Source organism: Haliotis cracherodii, unplaced genomic scaffold (genome assembly GCF_022045235.1).
Source record: "Haliotis cracherodii isolate W230 unplaced genomic scaffold, xgHalCrac1.p SCAF_4, whole genome shotgun sequence".
In the NCBI taxonomy this organism is placed as follows: Eukaryota; Metazoa; Mollusca; class Gastropoda; order Lepetellida; family Haliotidae; genus Haliotis; species Haliotis cracherodii.
In genome coordinates this window covers 50,910,103-50,925,871 of record NW_027266297.1, presented here as the reverse complement: position 1 = coordinate 50,925,871, position 15,769 = coordinate 50,910,103, and the positions used below count along the sequence as shown (strand labels likewise).

Here is a 15,769-nt window from a genome sequence, read left to right as displayed (position 1 = left end):
TCAGCCAGCAACACCAGGGGTTGAGCAGCAACGTCAGTTTCAGATGTGTGTAGGATCTTTTCTGGGGAATAACTTATTAATTGTTCAATATTTCTTTATGAATCTCTGAAGGCACATGAATCAAGTTATGAACTTGTGCCTTTGTATGTTTTATTATAAGTATTTCTCTATTAAGGATTACGAATATGACGTAAAAGTTATAATATATTTTTCATCTGCAACTTACATGTTTTAATGCTTCTTACCAACGCTATTGATACACTAGTATTACTATTCACTCTTTGTCTGAAATGGCTATGATTTACCACAGTTTTGTTTGAGATGACCATTGACAACCATGGATTTTCTGGACCAGAGTCAATTATTTACAGAATGCCATCATGTGACTAGAATATTGCTGAGTGTGGCATAAAACAACAAACAAACAAACAAGATATTTGAAACAACAAAGAGACAAATTATCGCACACTACTTTTATTGTCCAGGAGAGACTCCAGGAGGTTTACGGTTAGTAGAGTATGTAACACTGCAGCGAGGCACACAACAGGTTCTTTTTGAAGGTTACCTGTACAACAAGAGCACCATTCAACGGACTTGTCAACACTGGAGATGCATTAATAAAGCCTACAAAGGAAGTTGTACAACAGTCGGAGACTTTGAACAGAACCACAGACCACACCCATCCCTGTGAGGATGCCGACCGACTGGAGGAAGAGGACCAGAGGGCAGACAACCCACATGAATGAGTTGTACAACCAGGGTATTTCTCAACAAGATCAGGCATCTCTACTGCCCTGCTTCACCAGTATGAGCAGGTCACTCTACAGGCATCATCAGAAGGCCATTCCAGTGCTGCTACAGACCAGAGCTGAGGTGGATCTGACCGAGGATTGCAAGGAAGACAATAAAATCCTGGCGTTCTCAACACAATGTCAACTTAAGGCACTTCAGTCAGCGAGACCATCTACATGGATAGGACATTCACTTCCTGTCCTGCACTCTGGGATCAAGTCTATATCGTGCATGCCAGACGTGGAACTGTCAACTACCCTCTTGTATTTACCCTGTTACCAGATTGACAGATGATAAAATACTAGTGACTCTTCAGTCAGCTAAAGACACTTGTCCAGGAGAGTCTCCAGCGAGAACCTTCTCCAGCCCGAGTTCAGACTTCCACTTCAGCCAAGCAGTGTGGAGGAAGAAACAGGATCTTGGCTTAGCTGTCCCCTACAAAGAAGATTCCCATGTGAAGCAATGGATATGGTGAGCTGCGGCACTACCACACCTCCCTCTTGGGTAAGAGCAAGACAATGCCATAGATGAGGGCTTCAATGACTATATACCGTATTTTCTTGAGTATAATGCGCACTTTTTTTTCCAAAAAACACAGCTGTGTAGAAGGGGGTGCGCATTATACACGAATTATGAGTTTGGATGTTTTTTCCTCCCATGGAAAGACATTACCGTGAGCACGAAACACCGGAAATACCATGTCAACAAATCCATACTGAAGTACGCAAAATAATTATGTAATTACACTGTCTGTCTATAAAAAGTGTTCTTTGTATTTCTGGACTTATGTTTGTAACTTACTTCATTAATTTTATTCAAAATTCCTTATAATATTGTTTTTATTAATTTCGGCGAAATCGTGTGTGAAGCGATCGGAAGATCGCACAACTCACCGTTATTTACAGCAACCACGGTCAGAATACCGCTATTGACGCCTTGAAACGAACTTTAGTTGACAGAGAATGGATACATATATCATAAATGACATACTTTGACCGCTCACGTGCTCACGTGCGCGTGAGCCTTGACGGTGACTGGTCAGACATGTTCCATGTAAAAATAATACCCGGGAATAGCGATCAGCTGCTTCGCTTAGGGTTATTATTATTTTAAATATGTTTAGTAAAGGCTGCATATAAATAAGAAAATAATGGAATATATTATTCCTGATAAATAAAATAGTTTCAGATACAATTGTTGCCGATCTTTGCATTAAAAATCCTATGAAGTTATATCATTGGGTGTGTCTTGACCGAATCACCGGTCGATTCCAAGAAAACGTGTGTACAGCTGATTGCTGTTTCCGGCTTAGTTTACGAGAAAATACACAAGGTAATCTTAATCCCTAGATATAAAACAATGCCTAGCAGAACAATAAATACTTTTTAAACGGTAAATAAACATGTCTGGTGATTTTTTATCTCAAATTTCGAATTTGTACTGACGAAGTTTCTCAGCACCCGTTCGTTTGCCGGACTTCGCTGAAAGGGTACGGTGTAAATTTTTTCTGCGCATAATATTCAAATTTCTTTTTTTCCAAAATATTGAACGCGCTAGAGGGGGGTGCGCATTATACATGGGTGCGCACTATACTCAAGAAAATACGGTAGTGATAAACTGGGTTGGATTCAAAGCCAGACAACCGGACCGCGCACCAACAACAATCTTGAGGGATTTCACAACCGACTCAATCGAGAACTACCCCACGACCATCCAAACATATACCACTTCGTTGAAGTTATCCAGAGAATTGAGAGGGCGGACCGCACAAAGATGTCCCAGATTGATTCTCTTATCTTACATAAAGTACTTAGAGTTTGTAAAGTACAAGTTTACTTTTCTACATTATCTTATATGAGTACTTAAAGTTTATGAAGTACAAGATTACTTTTCCACTTGTTTTGGATCAGTCCATTTTAATAGTTAGGTAACATAGGGTAGACCAGTCAGTGCATTCAGCCATGACCTATGTTGTTTTAAGGTGTATGACAAATGGGACGTGTAACTAATTGGAGGATACCATTATCGTCGGTGTGTCGAAATTTGCTGTTTGACGTCACACATTGAGTGCATGAGGAATGACGTAATACTTTGAGCACTTCGGCATGCATTTTCATATACATGGCAGAACAAGCTGATTAAACTCAGAATGTTTTACAAATTGCAGCGCCTTCTAAAACATAATTGGGTGGCATACTATTTTTAACAACAAAAATATAGTGAAATGAATATTTGATTTGGAATGAAGATTAAAGATAATTCACTCATGTGTTATGTAACATAAGCCTAACTTTCAGAAAGAAATAATAGTGTAGATTGTAAACTGAACAGATATGATATGATATCTTCTTTGAGTCCCTATGGACGAAAAGGAGGATACATGTTGAAATCATTGAAAGTGATTAATTAGGATCTGTAAGATCTGTGTGATTTATGTGGTCTCATTAGAAAATACAATCTATAATAATCATTTAGTGTCACACATACTTGGTATGTTCTTGGTTGTTGGTACAGTGGTCAAACTGGGACACCATGGTAATGTTGTCAATTGTCCTCAATGTACTCACAAGCCCCAGGCATTTGTGAACCATGTAGGGGATGAAAATCATCAAAACTATGAATATGTAAACATCTCAATTGCTCCATAGGTTGTGGTAGTATGATGCTGCTATTGCATAATTAACCTTGCCAGATGATATTCTCATCAGGGTGTGTTTAAACATAGCTATTCTCTATAAACATCACAAATGGTCTGTAGTTTACCCTCCAACTCTGCTCCTGATGCCTGTAATGCCTGTTTAACCCAGACAGGTTGACAAAGGACAGATTTAGGATGTTTTCAGGCAGCTTGGGCTGATCAATTTGGCGAAATATTCATCTGTAATTGCCTATTTTGTTTCTATTGATTTTTTTTACACAAATTAATCCCAACCGTTGTGTGTGATGTTTCAGTCTAAAAGAAAGTGTTAACGTTTTCGTGTGTTTATTTCAGTTTTGGAGGGTTGGCTGATCAGTGCTCCAACAAATATGAAAAATGGCCTTAGCCTAATTAAGTCAGTTATCGCTTCTTTATAGAAGTGTCATATCTTGTAAGTGAGACACTTTTTTACACCATATTATATGCCATAAACAAAGATTTTAACCATATGGTATTCCTGCTGTATAAAAACAGACTTTCAGTTATTTGTGATGTTAGCTTACAGGAAAGTTATCCCCCCAAAACTGAAAAAACAGTACACACATTTGGTTATATAACAAACTGACGGATATAACAAACTCACTTTTTTTAGTCGTGACTATTTGCTGTAGTTCTGCTCTGTATATGCATTTTATAAACAACGGTTAGAATGAACTAAAATTAGTGGTCCCTTTGAGTTTGATATAACTGTAGTTTACTGTATTGATACTGATGATTACTGTGGCCACTTGTGGCTGATTACTTTAGCTGGTATTTTAAGCTGTTTGGTATGTGATGGAAGGGTAACAATCTGAACATAAATCCAACATTTTCAGGCTTTGGCTTTTAAGGCTGCTTAATTACTTCCCTGTTGAAAGCTGAACAATATGAGTAATTTGAAGACCATGATATGTACTATCGTGTGTTTGCAACATGCTCCATGTTTTAAATAATCAGAAGTGTTGTTTGTTTGGATGTAGATTTTAGGCCTGTTCCATGTTTATTAGAGGAGTGTGTGACTAGTCTTCATGAAGACCAAGATTTAGTTCCACAGTGCAGTCATGAAGCGCACTATTACTGTTGGGAGTCATGGCATTAAGATCACTTTGTTGGCTCAGATATACTAGATTCAAACAGGAATTTTCAAAATGGTTTTATTTCATTTCAGGATCATGACTTCATTGAGGCTGAAATAAAGTACGGCTTAATGCAGGTAGGAAGTGGCTACAGAGCATTCTCCAATAGAATGCAAGCTTTCAAACAGCCAAATCTGTCTGAAGTGAGCTCAATCAGACATTTAGTGCTTGTTCCTTTTACGCAAATTCTCCACATAGCATTATAAGTTTCAGATAGAGACTTAAAATGATCTTCAAAATGATCTTCAAAATGGTGGTAAAAATCTGTCCTTAGCACAATCAATAAAAATATTATCCGTTACAAAATGAATGGAAGTGTCTGCTGTAATCTGACTGCAGTGGTTGGAAACACTGCAAAATGGGATTTGAAAACCACAAATCTAGACTTTATGCCTTTTCAATTGCAAAATTAAATTTTGGCATTCAGCTTGGAGAAATGGACGATGCTTTTATTATCTATCAAGTTGATTGAATATTTATGAGAATGACTGACTTTTAGATCATTGTTTTGTTTGAATTGTTTCTAATGCTTTTACAACTCTACTGTTTAGTTCATCTGAAAGTCAAATGTATTTATGTTATTGTTTACTTCTCTTGAAAGTGTCACACACATTGTCATCTGTGAATATCTTATCTCAAGAAACCACGGGAACAATGAAGCTGAAACCTGGCAAGCTTATTCCTACCACAAGACTTGTATTTGTTACACAAGGTTCACATCCAGCCTTCTATTATGAAAAACTCATATATAGCCATTACTCTGACATTTTTAACTCACCTAACTGAAAGTCAAATGATCTTATGTCATGGCCTGCTTGTCATATGCGGGTGTAAACACTGCCTCCACAGCAACCAGTGGATTTCATTGCTCAAAACTTATATTTTTGTTGCTACCAATGATGACACCAAAATTTGTTCAAGATAAACATATCCAATTTTCAACACATTGACACACCTATTTATAACTGTTTTTCGGTCAATATTATTCAAAATGCTGTGAGATTTTTACAGGTGTATTTATTTTAAATTTTGACTTAACTTGGCTTTTGCACATTGCCCATACTGAAAACCGAAAAGTAGCCATTGTGTTATTGACTGTGACACGTGTTAGTACAAGTGTTAGTGCGACAAAGAAATTCATGTTACAAGGCTGCTTGACTTGACTGTTTTCTCATAATACATGGGTACAATGTGTGAAGCCTATTTCTGGTGTCCCCCGCCCTGATATTGCTGTAATAATGCTTAAAGAGGCACAAAACCATACTCACTCGCTCACTCTCATAATACAGGTGCTTGACTGACTCAGTAGTTCATTAGGGGGCATGGATGGCCCAGTCGTCTAAGACGCTGCTATTCGCTGTGCAGAGTTGTATCCCTTGGACACACCAGAAATCTATGATTGTGGGTTCGAATCCTGGTTCGCCCGATTATGTTTCTAGGTTTGTCAGCACCATACCCGTGCTCGTAGGTTTCACCGAAGTGGTAAACATATGAGACCTGCATCACTTTCCTCCCACATTAAGCTGACACGCCATGATATAACTGGAATACTGTTAAAAGCGGTGTTAAACCCAACTGACTCACTCAGTAGTTCATTATCAATTAGAATTTTTAGAAACTGAAATATGTAAAAACAATACTATTACAAATATGGAAATGCCTTAAATGGATAACTTATTCATCACTAACTGAATGAGAAGGTAACCTCCCAATAGATAGACCCCTTTAGTTAAAACAACACAGTGTATGGTTGAATGAACAGTAACTGAACTCTGACCTCAGGATTATAATCCAACAGAGATAAGTTCAAGATTAAAATTATTTATTTTTATGTTATGGACATGAACGATTCTGTACATAGGTTCTGCATGCACAGTTAGCAGACTTTCAGTTACAAGTTCACATATCTCCACATAAACTGTGATCAGAATTATGTAACCTTAGGTTCCGGGTACTTTACCCTTCTACCTTTGTGGGACTGGTCCATTACAGCTGTAGTTATTGTCCTAATTTGTCCCCTTCCTCACTGTCTGACAACTGGGTCTCTAACGGTTCCCTTCCATCAGTCAGACAGGCCATTTGTTATACACCTTGTTATTGCCAATTGTCATACAGTTGAGTAGGGGGGTAAATAAAGCACTCCCCTTAAGCTGTAATGGTATGACCCAACACTCTGAGTTAAGGTCTTTGTTACAACAATGTTAAATTCATAAAGGGTGAGTTGTTGTGAGCTGGTTATCTTGTGAGAAGAGCGTATTAAAATGATCAAAGTCACTGTAAGTTCTTTTACTAACAAATGATTAATATGTTGTTTTAATAAATACTTTGCCCTTTGAAGTTAATAAATGTAATTCATGTAACCCTATGAAAGAAGACTAGAGATGTTTCTTGTTAAACAGGGTTCATATTTATAATATTATGTTGAATAAACCATACTAATTTATTAATTTTCTGCTTTACAATTTGTTTTCTTACAATCTGCAAATGAATTAGCACAAGATCATTCATAATTATAATCTTGGTGTTCCTTATAATTCAAGCTAAAACATAAACACAGTTAATGATCTGTGTGGAACAGTCCATATTGATAGGTAGAAGGCAGGTGATTAGTGGTCCAGTCATGCATATCCTATGTTGTTATAAGCTGTATGACAAATGGCCTGTATGACTGATGGGAGGATACTTCTCTAACTAATGTAGTATAGCCAATCAGGGTAAATCAGAAGTTTAAGAATGCCGTTGAAGTGTTTTGTTTCTATTGATTCATGTAGATGCATTAAGGTAAATATTAATATAATGGCTTGCAGTAAAAGACGACTATGCTTGTCGTAAGAGGCTATTAACGGGATCGGGTTAACTTGCTGACTTGGTTGATGCATGTCATCGATCCCAATTGCACAGATTGATGCTCATGATATCAATCACTGGATTGTCTGGTCCAGACTCTTATTTACAGACTGCCGACATATAGCTGGAATATTGCTGAGTGCCAACCAACCAATTAATATATTTTATTCAAAATTCCTTATAATATTGTTTTTATTAATTTCGGCGAAATCGTGTGTGAAGCGATCGGAAGATCGCACAACTCACCGTTATTTACAGCAACCACGGTCAGAATACCGCTATTGACGCCTTGAAACGAACTTTAGTTGACAGAGAATGGATACATATATCATAAATGACATACTTTGACCGCTCACGTGCTCACGTGCGCGTGAGCCTTGACGGTGACTGGTCAGACATGTTCCATGTAAAAATAATACCCGGGAATAGCGATCAGCTGCTTCGCTTAGGGTTATTATTATTTTAAATATGTTTAGTAAAGGCTGCATATAAATAAGAAAATAATGGAATATATTATTCCTGATAAATAAAATAGTTTCAGATACAATTGTTGCCGATCTTTGCATTAAAAATCCTATGAAGTTATATCATTGGGTGTGTCTTGACCGAATCACCGGTCGATTCCAAGAAAACGTGTGTACAGCTGATTGCTGTTTCCGGCTTAGTTTACGAGAAAATACACAAGGTAATCTTAATCCCTAGATATAAAACAATGCCTAGCAGAACAATAAATACTTTTTAAACGGTAAATAAACATGTCTGGTGATTTTTTATCTCAAATTTCGAATTTGTACTGACGAAGTTTCTCAGCACCCGTTCGTTTGCCGGACTTCGCTGAAAGGGTACGGTGTAAATTTTTTCTGCGCATAATATTCAAATTTCTTTTTTTCCAAAATATTGAACGCGCTAGAGGGGGGTGCGCATTATACATGGGTGCGCACTATACTCAAGAAAATACGGTAATGGAAACAAATATTAACTTAACCAAGAGATGTGTAAAGTATGTGGATCAGGTGCTGTAATGGTCTTCTTATTATTATCCCCCGCCCAACAAAGTTGGCGGGGGATATAGAAACGGGCTCCGTCCATCCGTCCATCACGTCTCGTTTCCTGAGCATAACTCATAAACCGTTCAATATTTTTTCATGAAACTTTGCAGGTCTGTCAGGTACATGCTGAACTGGTGCCTTTTGCTATTCAGAAATTTTAGAAATTTTTGTTTTTACGTTTCCATGGCAACAAGATGGACTTAGGTTCCAAACTCTTCTTTTTTTTTTACAATTTCCATGACAAGTTCCACCTCGGTTAAAAAAGGTTAGGGTTTGTTTAGATTTAATCATGTCATTAATTCTGCAAAAGGGGCGGGGGATATGGCCACGTTAGTGTCAAAGTCTTGTTTTAATTTACTCTGTGCATAAACATTGTGATACACCTGTACTCAACCATCGAACTTCATTTATAACAAAACAAAGCTTCACCTAATGAAAATGTTACAAGATTTCCCGTTTCACAGGCTTTATATTCTGGGAGAAGTCTATATGATGTACTATTATGTGAGGTATGTAAGGCAGCATCTGTCTTAAATGAATTAATATCTCCAACTGTTTTAAAAATCCATCCAAAACCAAAGTGTTCTATGATATAGCTTATACTTCTTTCATACTTTTTGTAGCGACAGTTATCAAAGTACAATTGCATTTTATGGAGACACAATTTTCATGTGTTTTGACAAGTTGTAAGCAGTATTTTAATGTCATTCACATAGCCTTCATAAAGAATGCATTGATGAATTCTCCATTGACAATAACATTTGGTACCATAATCTACCTTCCCAGACAGAGGTCATGCCTCAGGTATCCCTTAATTGATGAATCACATCCTGGACCAATGGCAGAAGGGCATGCAAGCTGAATAATTGGTGGAATAAGAATTATTTGGAGAGAAGATAAACATGTGCAAAGTTCGTTAAAATTCATAGAAATATTATTGCAATATATATGAAATATTTATTTTGGGCTACAGAGAATCAGCACAATGAATATGTACACAGTCTACACTGGCCAGTATTTTGATTCCCTTTCTTTAGGAGAATATCTATGTTGTGAAAACTGAAAACATCTGTGGTGTTGGAGGTCTAGAAGAGCATTCTGTTCAGTGCTGATAGTGATATTGCCCTAATGTTATGACCTGGCACATAGTGCTATTTGTAAAGTGCAGCTTGTATAAAGCAAACATATATTATGGAATTATTATGGTTCTGTTCGGATGAACAAAACCTTCCAAATGGCGTGCTTGTTTTCTTGGGGGAATTAGTCAGCAAATAGCCGGAGTCACAGGAGACTAATACAATTTTATTTACATCATCATTCATCATCATCTTTTATTCCACTAAGACCGCTCACAGCGGTACATGGTGTACAGTTACAATATGTAGCAAATATAGTACAGAGGCTGTTGATATGTTTACAGCATTAAATGTACAAAGGATAAATTTACTCAATTTTCTTAATCTTTGGGCAGGTCATTAACTGTTGAAGCTTATGATAGTTTGGATAAGTACAGTAATATTCTTGGAGATATTGTTCTCGTTCATTATTAACATTTGAGCAGGTAGTGGTATTCATCTCCCACAGAGGAAATGCATAAATGACATAGTCGTCTTCCAAATGGTATATTTTTTTCACCTCCCTGTTTCTACAGGTAGAAAATGATTAGTTGTTCGAAATTTTAGCAAGGGAATGGAGATATTTACGCTATAAGATAAATATTGTTCTAGACTAAAGTTGGGATTTATACAACTATAAAATAAACCTTTTGATGATGCTGTTTGGGCACTGTGCCAATTTTGAAGAAAATGGTCCTTTAATCTGTGTTCCACTAGATTTAATAATAACTCTTTACTATTTACTGTCTGAATGTGCCAAACATAACTTAAACCACAGCTATCCAGAATGTTTTTGACGTATAACAACCAAGGTAAATGAAAAATGTCATTACAGTGTTTTTGATATAAAGTCTTATACATGACAACAGAGAGCTTACTTAAATTTTGTGACAATATCAGGTTGCACCAAAAGGCCAATACTCGTTTTTTAACAATAATATCGAGTGGTAGGCGACCTGTCTCGCCATATAGCATATAAGTGGGTGTGCTCTGACGTAATCTTAAACATAATTTTAAAAACAACTTGTGGACATTTTCAATTATAGAAGAGCCTGTAAAGCCCCAGACTTCACAACAGTATAGAAGAATTGGAACAACCACGTGGTCGAACGCAATGAATAAACAATCTAATGGTAGATTTAAGTTTCTAGCTTTGGATAACAAATAATACATAGCTTTAAGTCCTTGTTCCTTAAGAGATATTATGGCTTGGTTAAATTTTTGGTTCATGTATACGTAAAACTTTATACCTAGATAAGTGTAACAATCACAATTATCTAGTTCAACATTATGAATTTTAAAAACATACCTTTTCTCACGCAGAATAATTGCAGAAGTGCCAAAGATAATAACCTTTGTTTTTCGCATACTCCATTCAGTGCAGTATTTCTCGAAATTATCGAAACAGTGCTGTAGACCTTCAGGGGATTCAGCAAAGAGCACCGTATCATCAGCATATAAAAGAAGGAAAAGTTTAAGTGTACCAATGTTGATACCATCACAATTATTAGATTGCAAATAGGTTTCTATGTCGTTCAAAAAAATAGCCAATAACAAAGGCGACAGATTTTCTCCTTGACGGACACCACAGTTGAAAAAACCTGATATTTGACCGTTTAGACAAATACATGACTTAATATCATTGTACATATTCCTTATAAGAGTAAATAATTTTCCTGAAATACCATAGCTTACAAGTTTAAGCCACAGTCCATTCCTCCACACATTATCAAAGGCTTTTTGAAAATCGACAAAAACACAAAATAATTTTTTACCTGAATATTTCAATAGTTCAATGATACTATTCAAAATGTAGACATTATCAACAGTAGAGTATCCTTTACGGAATCCGCTCGAGCTTTAGATAGTATTTCATTACTTTCAACATAACGTGTTAAATGCAGATTGATAACACTTGTAAACAATTTCCCTAGGCAGGATAAAATGGTTATTGGTCTATAGTTTTCTGGTTTGGAAACATCCCCCATTTTCTTATAAATTGGTTTGATCATTCCCATTAACCACGGTTCAGGCAAATGTCCTGTCTGTAAAATTAGATTTAACAGTTTGCAATACAATTTTAAAAGAATAGATTTGGCTGAAATAATATATTCATTTTCAATCATGTCTATACCTGATGCTTTCTTAATTTTTAAGTTTATTAATTGCTTCTTATATTTCTTTAGTGTCAAAGCTTTTGTTGAGATCATTATCAATGTCGTTTGGCTGTGTTACAAAACAGTCACTTTCATCTGTAGCACTATTAATGTCTTTAAAGTAGTTATAAAGTTCATCAAATGAGACATTCTTGGAGCTAGGGCCAGGTTTATCTTTAAAATATTTCCAAAAACCTTTCACATAGTGACGGGCCATATAAGAAAACTTGCCTTTCATAAAATGCACATGGTTTAAATACTTTTTCTTTAAGATTCTTTTGTAGTCTTTATTAACTTGTTGTATCTAGAGGGTTTTTTGAAACTTTTAATTTTCTTCTTTTTTTCCTGTATATTCTTTTCATATTACGACAATCTTGGTCATACCATTTATGAAAGTTATTTTCAAGCTTGAACTTATGGGCTGTTTTTTCATAGTACCGAACACATCACCAGTTGTATTCACAAACAATGTGTTTAACTCTGATACAACATTATCGATAACAGCAACTGGGTCACCTCGACCCTCACGTGCAGCACTTGCTTTTTCTGTCATGCAGTTGATGCGTGCGAGGTCAACACCTGTCACGAACTGTTGTCGTTTGTCCATATCGAATCGTCGTGGCTTCCCCTCGTTAGAAGGTGTCAGGTAGCTCTTGCCAAGTGTCAGCTGCCTGTACCTCAGGTAGTAAAGTCAGTTGGAGGGGACAATGAGCATCACTATATAAACAATCAAAGTCCAAGATCTGAAAGTCTTTGGTTAAAGGGACAGCTTCATACGATGACACAACATAATCAATAACACTACAGTCTTTACAGGTGACAGCACCGATGTTTTTATCTTTTCCCAATCTTCCGTTTAATATAAGAAGAGGTAAAGTTTTACTCATTTCAATGAGTTGACGACCATGTCTGTTTGGTTCAGACCTGTCTTGAGAGACTCTTAGTGGCGACACGTAATTTAATTAAAAAATATCATCATTTTTAAAGTTCTCCATCTCAGAGTCCTCTACACCAATGGAATGGCTAACAGTGGTGTTGATGACACATGTATCTTCAAGAATACTTGTATGGGCATTAAAATCTCCTAAAAGATAGAAATATCTTGTAATATCTTGTATATTAAGAATATCACTTGACAAATCCTGAAAATGACGGCGCTTGCATACCTAGAGTTAACAGGTGGGATATAAACAAATCCAATACAAAGATCACATCTGTACTTAGCATTACCTTATTGATACGTATCCACAAGGATATATCACTGTCAGATGGGACAACAGTAAGGTGCTATTTCATTTTTAATGAGAATTCTTAGACCTCCTGACCTTCGACCTGTCGTGTTTCTATTTTTGAGAATAACAGTATAATCTTTGATGTCTATACTAACATCCAACTCATCTGTTTTGGTTTCTTGTAGACCAATAATATCACAGGAATTGAGAAGTTTATGAAACTCTGGATATTTTAACTTACTACGAAATCCACAAACATTTAGAGATAAAACTTTCAATTGTTTGTTATTGGGGTTACTTTGTACACTTACTTCACTGTATATTCATCCATTTCCATACAAGCTACTGGTATCAGAGATTGTATCAACACTTGTATTATGGTAAACTAGGGGCAAGTTATTATTTCTATTAGATTGGTTTTCTGATTGTTCAGCATTGACAGTAGGCTGTGGGTAGTGTCCGCTGTGAGTGTCCTATGTTCTCGGGTTCGAGGTATCCATTGAAGGGTGTACACTGAGTGGAGAACGGGTGGCCATGGTGAACTCTTTCCTGGGTAGGGGTGGTCGATATGGGGGAGAGGTATCCGGGAAGAACTGTTTGCCATCAATGTAGATTCTGTCCACAACAATACGGCATTTCTTGTTATCTGTTCTGGCTTGTCTCATCAAAGGGTACAGAACCAACTTCCGGTACTCTCTCACGGCATCAGGGAACTGCTCTGCAACTGTGTATGGAGAACCTTTCAACTTTCCATATGCAGCGTATCTCACCTTGTCACTATCTTTGACTGACCGAAATCGGGCAATGATTGGTCTTTGGCTTGGGATTACCTCCTTTGAATCCCCCCAGACGGTGAACTTTCTCTATATGAGCATCAGATATATCAATTTTTTGTTTAATGAAGTCAGTCAAGACAGTAGTTGTATCTTCTGTAGGGGAGCTTGTTTCAGGGATGTTCATGAACAGTAAATTTGTGGCCATTGAACGCACCTGTAGATTAATCACTTCTTCTTTCAATTGCAACTGATGAAACTGCAATAATTCGAAATTCTTAGACTGTAAGTTGTCCTGTACATCTTTTATTTTTACTTCTAGTTCCGCTTTCTCTTTCCGCCAATCTTCAAACTGCAAATTCATAAAGTTGACACTTTTCTCCAAGTCTGACACTGAAGTTTTCATGGTCTCAATTAATTGCACTTTGTGGTCAAGAGTACACAAATGCACTTTAATCTTAGAGAGTTCACTGTTTACTTCATCAATTTTGGAGACTTGTGTTTTCACATCAGCTATTTCTTTGAAAAGTTCTTTCACCCACAAAGGGCCTCCCATTTTGTCAGATTCACTGTATAGCGAGGAATAAGGCACATTTGTCATTAAATTAGGATGGGTGTAGGGCTGGTACATACCAACTAGTTGCGGGTTTGTACGTGTAGATAGGTATCCTTGAGGGATAGCTTGTGACAAGTGTTGTTGAGAAAAAACAGTTGGTGAGTCTCCGCTTGTGGGTGTCGGGCTGTTCATCGCCATTTTGTGCAGTAGTTGACAATCGCTATCCGAGGAGGCCTTCTTTTTCTTTGGTTTACTTTTTAATTCGTCGCTCATTCTAACGTCTGGCATACTTCAAAAAGATGATGGCAAACATTTTGGGACACGAAAATACCCTATTGCCAGTAATTTTGCCAAAATTACTGGAGCGACTCAGTCACCCTGCCAGCTGATGTACAGCCTCAACCTAGACCTACAAGAACAATTAACAATGAGCAATTTACAATATCTTAGAAAATAGCTGAGGGTGCCACAGAGAGTCGGTACTGTGAGAGAGATCTGCCTGGTATGAGCGTCAAACCCCTTCTGCTTAACATTTGGCTTTTGTATGTCTTTAACAAAAATTAGAACAATAAAAAGGAATATGATTGGTTGATACACGATGGGCTGTGCCTTATGGTTAATGAATGGCTAGACAGTGGGGAATACTTAATCCTGTTAATCCTGTTAATCCTGTTGGACTGGCACTAATCTTGTTGACATATTTACTGGGTGCTTTGAAAGAGATTACCGGGTATGGTGTCACTACAGACGAGCTTGTATTGGGGCTAATCCTTAATGAGTCTAGATTGAAGTAATTGCTGAATGTTATTCTAATATAGGTGATGACAGATTTACTTAAATAAAATAGTTCAAGGTAATCTATAAGACTATGTAGACATATCTTTTGTCTGGGAGATGGGGTCTTGATACCTTAGGTTAGGATTTATCTAAAAGCTTCAAATCTATTAAACTATGTAGACATAACTCTTGTCTTATTGAATAGTATGTCTAGGAGATGCACTCCCATTACCTTAGGCTAGCTTCTATCTAAAAAGTTACAACTGAAACTACTGATATTTTATATATGCATTTTACCTGATGATAAGTATTACTTGCTAAAGTATAATTTTATGAAATGATGTATAAATATTACACCATGATAACTCATAAAAGCACTTGATGTGGATCTAATTATTATAGGAAAACTTAGGTAATATATAGTTATCATGATATAACATTTATACTAAGTGATCGACTACCAAGAACCATACACTGATTCCTTGCATATAGGCATGTGCAAATAATCCAAATCAACGTTGGTGCAACACGTACAGTTTGATATGCAATGGCCCATCTGCTGTTGAGGGTTTGCCTGGTTAGTGTTCCCTGTAATGGAAACCCATGCCGTGTATCCTAGGGCCTCAGGTCTGTAGCAGGTTAGGGTGGTGTAAATCTCA

The 15,769-nt window shown here is 36.8% G+C and overlaps 1 protein-coding gene across 1 annotated transcript in view; it reads left to right on the top strand.

Annotated features, from left to right (window-relative positions):
- Positions 1-15,769, top strand: part of LOC139478718 (SCY1-like protein 2) — a 517,883-nt gene that overhangs the window by 39,947 nt on the left and 462,167 nt on the right. The window contains exon 5 of the mRNA XM_071261308.1: positions 4,638-4,682. Within this exon, the coding sequence (XP_071117409.1) occupies positions 4,638-4,682 (45 nt within the window). The remainder of the gene's footprint in view (positions 1-4,637; positions 4,683-15,769) is intronic.